The following is a 6,846-nucleotide window of genomic DNA, read 5'->3' as shown; positions in this document are numbered from 1 at the left end:
TTTGGGGTCTCTATTAATTGTGACATGGTAAATTCGCTGCTGGCAGAATTAATAGAAATTTCCTTTAAGGAAAAGCTTTTTTTCCGATTAACAAGTCATTATTTTTCAACTATTATTTTAAAAATGCATGAATTTTTCGTATAGTTGTAATGCTATGCATAATTCTTTAAGTAATTTAAGGCCCCTCAAGAAGAGAGGCCCCAGGCCCAGGCGGCCTGCGCGGTAATCAGGCTCTGACCTCCCCAGCTAATGGTCTTAAAAAAGAGAGGGAGTAAATGACACTAACTTTCAGTATGGTTGGAGTAACATCACCAATTTCAACAATAGCAGACTTTTTATTAGTTTAAATTACATAAATAATATCCGGAATTAAAAAAAAAATAATGCTGCAAAAGCACTTATATACATGCATATAAATGTGCATAGGAAAATTAGACTTAATAGAATTGTAATGCATTTTCTCCCAACTTACCAAAGGAACAAATTGATATGGTTTGTCAGATATTGCAATTTATGATAAAATATACCAGGTATGCCCTAAGTCCGCAGTAATCAAAAACATACTAATTCAAAATTTTAAACACAAATACAGAAATTAACAAGAATCAACTCAATTGAAAATGGGTAAAAATATAAAAAAACTCATGTCATCATTACAAAACGTTTAAAGTAATCAGGCCTTCATATCTCCTTCAAGATCCTTTTTAAAAAACATTCATTTACACAAAACATATGTACAATACATTTACATAGATACAAAAAATTTGTACAAGGTTGCCGCTGTCAAGGTATAATGCGTTCAGCACTTCAAAATTAGGATGCAAAAAATAGACCACATCTCATCATAAATTTGAAATCTGAAATCAAGCCTTAAATGATACAGGTGTAGTGATTCACCATTTTAACAACTCAACATTTAGATAATTGATTTGAAGAAGTTTAACCTTTACTCATGTGATATCTATTAGCATTCAAAACTTTAGCTTTTCCCAAATTTTTGGGACCATACTTTTTTTATGCCAACACCAAGAGATATCCTTTATACCCAGATGGAATAAGACTCAGCGGCAACTGTGTTTGAGAAATTTACAAATGCCTTTTCTTTGGGAGTAAAGTTCAATGGCTAATTAAGAGAATTATTCAAAATTTCATCGCTGGGCATTTCCTTGAACCAAAAATATCAAGTTAAAAAATTCCTTTTGTAATAAATATATAATATATTCAAGTTTCATTCTTTATATAAAAAAAAAACTTATTTACAAAACAATATCATTTAATGCATCACACATTGTAATATTTGTACCTCAGAGTCAGACTAACATAAGTCCAAAATTGCGATTTTCCGTTTATTAGTGCATTGCATATAGAAGCCTATTCTGCATTGAGCCATGTGAACGTAATTCTTTAAAAAAATCCTTTTCAAATTTTTAACAGGATTAAAAGAGTGCACGTCCCATCCTCTCTCTGCATGCACCAGAAAAGTTTTTCTGCTCTCCTGTAAAATGATGTAACTTACGTCCTTCTGACACTGAGGTACACATATTTGCATGCATAAAATAATTTTTGCATAGACTTAACCTTCATGAACACGGACAGTTTGAAGTAATATAAGAACACGGGTGGAGTACTCCATACGCCAGCATTTTTTAAAGCTTAACTATCAATTTTTAAAGGTTTTCCTATGTAATACAATGTCTAGTAATGTTATAAAAGCAGCAAATATGTAATTGAACGAACAGACAAACACAATCAAAAAGAATACGATCACAATATAGTAAAAAATGATGATAACGTTTAATTTGCGAATTTCATGAATATAAAATATTTAAAAAATGTATACATATAAATGATATTTTAGTTATTGAGACAACTCGTTGGCACTTGTTGACAATTACTGCAGCTCTCACAATTGTATTATGTTATTTTTATATGCTTTTTGCATACAAAATTGGAACATTTACATGTGGTTTCTATGAAAAATGATAAAAAAAAACAAGACAAAAAGGCAACTTTCGACTTTAAACACAGGTACATCACTGAATGGACCTGGGAAAAAGGGTAAATAATGGCCAGGTGTTGGTCAAGTGACTGTTCTGAAATTCCTAGCTGCTTTCTCACTGAGTGGCGTACTCAGTACGCCGTCCGTGTTTTTAAAGGTTAACAAAAGTAAAAAAGCTACTTAAGTCACAGACGATTAGGAGCATGCAAATCAAAGAGAAAATATGATTAGCACTTTAGTGTCGTTTAATCACTCTCTGAATATATTCTATGCCTACGCTTGTGGGAATGCTTCTTCTTTTTCTTCTTCTTATCTTTATGCTTCTTATGAGAAGAATGATGCCCAGAATCCCTCTGCCTTGAACTGTCACTTTCACGATCAATAGAGAAATGTGCAATCACGCTGCGCAATTTTAATTTTTTATGCTCTGAACTCCTATCTGGAGGTTGCTCAGAATCTGAGTAACTTTCTGTAGAAGCGTAGTGTGAGCTTGACAGAGTATCACGCCTCCTTTCAAAATTAGAAGAACTTGTTAACTGAAAAGAATTCTTCTCACTCAACCATGGTTTACAAGATGAACTTGGCAAAGGTGACGAATAATTGTATTTGCTCTTATGATCCCGACTTGTAGACGGGACAGGAGAATCCCTGCGAGAGATGGGGAAAATGGGAGATGTACTACGTGAAGGTGATGGATCAACGTGATTGCTGTCATGATCTCGACTGGTAGACGGAACGGGAGAATCCTTATCATGTGAGGTAGAAGGCTGATCGCTTTGAGTTTCAACATTGGTTTCATCAATGCAGTGGGATTCATATACACACTCTATATCACTTGAATCACTATCAAGTGTGACAGATATAGGTTCTTCAATAGGCTGACGGACAGAAGACAAGTGGTCCTTTTCCGACAAAACTTCATCCTCTCCGTTTGGTTGTTCGTCCTCACTAGAAAGAAGAACTATTTCTGGTGTTCTCTCATGTTTCGGTTTGAGTTCTTCAACAATCATGCAATCTTCATCCTCATTTTCGGTCACTGGTTCAGTACGTTCTTCCATAGCTGCGGCATCTGCAACTGCTGCCGCAACCTCAAGAAGTGCACTGAAACTGCATCTGGAATCACTGGGCCCTGGCTCTGGAAATGGGATACTGTTATCAGTTATAATTTCCCTATCAGAAGGGAAAGACGATGATACTGTATGTAACGCACTTTCCCATAAATTGCTTTTACTGTTTCGTTTTAGAACAAGTCTTTTAAGTTTCCTATATGCATTTTTTTTTATTCTATAAGATCTTAAATTGGCTTTTCTACTTGAAACACTATTAAGGTTGGAACGTTGTTGTGGCCGAGTCTCTCGCGAGGAATTCAGGGAGATAAAAATAACATCTTGGTCAGCGGAAGGAACTCTACTTTCTAAGCTGGAGTATTCATAGTGGTTCTCATACACAGCATGATTGTCATATGCTTCCATGTCATAGGGTGAGATTGCAAAATTATAGAACTCATGTATGAAGTGACTCGTATGATGAGCAAGATAAGGCTCAACATGTAAAAAGAATTCTCGTCCAGTAATCTCGTATCTATTAATGAGAGCCATAATCAATTCCATTACAAAAGTTACGTGACTATCACCATTCGGCAGCAACGCAACAAGTTCCCGGTTCAGCCAGGGAATTAATCGATGTGTGCATGCTGGATTCTGTTGATAGAACTGAGGTGTAGACAAACGAGTTCGTTCTCGAGACGAGGGAACGACCCACATACGCTGCTCATAGATCCTTTGCCTGAAACTGTTTGGCACACGAGATGCAGCATGAGAATTTGAAAACAGGTGAACAGAATGAGGAGCATATCGCAAACGATGGGAAGCTATTTCCTGATGAAAAGCATATTCGAGGCTGCTAGTACTTCTACTTCTAAAATTTTCTAAATTTGTCCATATATTGTTGTTTCTTTCATTTAGTCTTTCATTGTTGTTTCTTTCATTTAGCCTGTCAGAAGTCACGGTAGTTCTGTAACGAAATCTTTGATCATACAGGAAGTTCCAGACACTATCGGGCCTCTTCGGTGGTTGAATATGATATTGGTCGTAGTCTCGTGCGGAGCGAACATTGTGAACGATACTTTTAAACCGTTGTTTGCACAGCGGGCATTCTGCTTTTATCTTTGACCATTCTACTAAGCAGGTGAAGCAAAACATATGAAAACAGCTATCTGTGAAAGATTTATTCTGCAGTTTCTCAAGGCATATGGCACAATTAGGGTCCGGGGAATTTCTTGACGGCGATCCACTTCGATTTGAGGCATCACTTGCTGCTGTTGCCTGTTGCTCCTGATTGGTGATCGAAGTTTTTTCGTCTTTTTCTGCGTCATTCTCAGTACTTGAAGAATCCTTTGTTCCCTTACTTTTGCTGTCAATCTTTTTCAGTAAATTTTCTTCAATATTTAAATTTGGTTCATTATCTCCCATCATTGCAGTATTTTCTAAAGAATCTGAAACAAGGGCAATCATTAAAAGAATAAATGCAATAAAAATAAATGACAAAATTTGAAACTATAAGTGCACAAAAACATAATTTAAAATATTTCTTAAAACAGTTGGTCTGTTGGCGTCCTAGTAAAAGCAACCAGGAACTTGTCAATTGAAGTGGAAAATTGCTTAGTTTCATTTAAAATATCATTTAAGCATAGAAAAACTAGTACATCTATGGACAGTAAATCCTGTGATCAGCACTAAAGTTCAAGAAATTTTAAAGCAATGCATTAAAATTAACTTTCAATACAATTTCAATTCCAAATTCAATTTTTGAAAAAATCCTCATTCCTTGAACAATCGAAATTATTTAACCACAAAAATGGTAAAAATTGAAAACCAGGAAGAAAAGTTTTCATAATTGAGGCAATGAGAAGCAAAAGGATGTAAGTGAACATTTTCAAGTTTTGAGTTTAAAGATAACGTCCTAGGTAGGCTTTCATTGATTTTTTTTTCTAAATCATGCTGTACAGCAGCATCTACCAGGGCTACTAGTACTGTCTCTTGCCCCAAAAGACAGAGGAGACGTTCCTCTACTATTTGTACTGGTTATGTCCAAATTTTTAATTTTGGTACTAAAAGTACATCCCTTTGCTTCTCACTGACTCAATTAGTCTTGACAAAATTTCACATTCACTGTCACTTTATGCAACAATTGTGACTCTGAAATATTGTATCAAAAACTACTGTGCTAACATCCAATTCTTTACACTGAACGTTTGTTAATGTAGAGGAAATTTTTATTTTGTGAATCATATCAATGAAAAAAAGTGTCGGTCAGTGTAAATCTTAAACTACGGTGCAACTTGAATTTAAGTTTACATTTTTAGCCACATTTGTCATGAAAGGCAACAAATCAGAACAAAACGGAAATTTTAATTTCATCAGATTGTAAACAAATTGGTCTTTCATTAGCTGCCAATTTCAAGATTAAACAAATAAGAGACTAAAATAAACAAATAGCAGTAGGGTCACACATGGGAAATATGGGTCACTCTCTTTCCGGAGTAAATAATGGTCACCAACATTTTACTGTTAAAAAATGTATTTACAACAAAACTAAATTATGCAAAGTCATCCTTATACATTCAATTTTCCTACATCAAGGTCAAAAACAATTTAACAGTGAAGTAAATAAGAGAAAAAAAAATTTCACGTTTTAAAAACATTTTCAAAAAAGATTGTTTTGGAAAATCCTGATTTTTTTCAAGATTCGTGTCGGTGAATTACTTTTGAAGGAGCAATTTTGTTGGTTCTGTTTTTTAATAGCAAAAGGTCTAAGCTTTTCATACCTATATAATTTTTCTTTTTTCTTAAAGTTAGTGTTCAAAGTATACTGATTTATATCCCAGTTTAGTGGGGTAATTCTGGGTCAGTATGTTTCTAATATTTAGATGTTTTTCTTATTTATTTTTATGTAGACAATATCAGTATAAGCTTCAACATATCCTTTTTTATGCCAATCTGCCTCTCAAAAAGAAATTTAATGCTCAAAGTGAACACTGGATGATTATATTGTTTTCAATTGCTGCTGAATTGCTCCTATTTTGGCGCAGAAAAGTCCATTTGGCGGTCGTTTGGAACAGTTTGGCGCAGGATTGACTACTGGCACAGTTTGGCGCAGCTGGCACATCCCTGCATTATAGCTTCATATTTTTCAATTCGAACTTGCAGTCCCCCCCCCCCCCGTGCAGTGATGCCCGGGGCGCCCCCCCCCCAGTGACGTCACTGCAGGGGGATCATCTGAAAAATAAATCTTTTTTTATGCAAGTGGGTGTGGATTTTGCTGTTTTTCGGGAAAAAAATGACATTGAGTGTACACCCTTTGCCCCCTTTCCCAGAAATATTTGAAACAGGCTGCCTGTGCAAAAGTGCTTACAGCTGGAGGGAGGTCATGAAGCAGATTGCACCATTGAAATTCGTTGGGGGATGCGCCTTTGGTTTTTTTTTTGGGGGGGGGGGGGGGTATTTTTCTTGGGGGGAGTTATGGGACGCGCCAGTACACTTAAGGAATGGACGCCCCTGCAACCCCTTTTATAATCAAATAATTGCCTCTTGATTGTTACATTCGAATAGTATTGTAATTGAATGTATGCTATCGCATGGCTGGATTATCAAATGATTCTTTGGGAACAGAGTTCGGCAAATTTTAATTGCATTGACAATATAAGATTAACAATTGATTAATTGGTAAACATAACCACAACTAACAATTAATTAATTGTTTATAGTACTTTGCTACAGTTAACAATTAATTGTTAGTTGTAGTCTACTACAATTAACAATTGTCAATTGTTCTGTGAATTTTATTTA

General features: G+C 35.3%; 1 protein-coding gene across 1 annotated transcript; it reads right to left on the bottom strand.

The window, feature by feature from the left end:
- Positions 1–332: 332 nt before the first annotated feature.
- On the bottom strand, positions 333–4,470 carry LOC129228389 (E3 ubiquitin-protein ligase Topors-like). Its single transcript, XM_054863067.1, has one exon. The coding sequence runs from the start codon at positions 4,468–4,470 to the stop codon at positions 2,245–2,247; it is 2,226 nt and encodes a 741-aa protein (XP_054719042.1). The 3' UTR covers positions 333–2,244.
- Positions 4,471–6,846: the final 2,376 nt, after the last annotated feature.

This window comes from Uloborus diversus, chromosome 8 (assembly GCF_026930045.1).
Source record: "Uloborus diversus isolate 005 chromosome 8, Udiv.v.3.1, whole genome shotgun sequence".
NCBI classification, from domain to species: domain Eukaryota; kingdom Metazoa; phylum Arthropoda; class Arachnida; order Araneae; family Uloboridae; genus Uloborus; species Uloborus diversus.
Note: the sequence above shows the minus strand (reverse complement) of the source record. Positions and strands in the feature narration are given on the sequence as shown.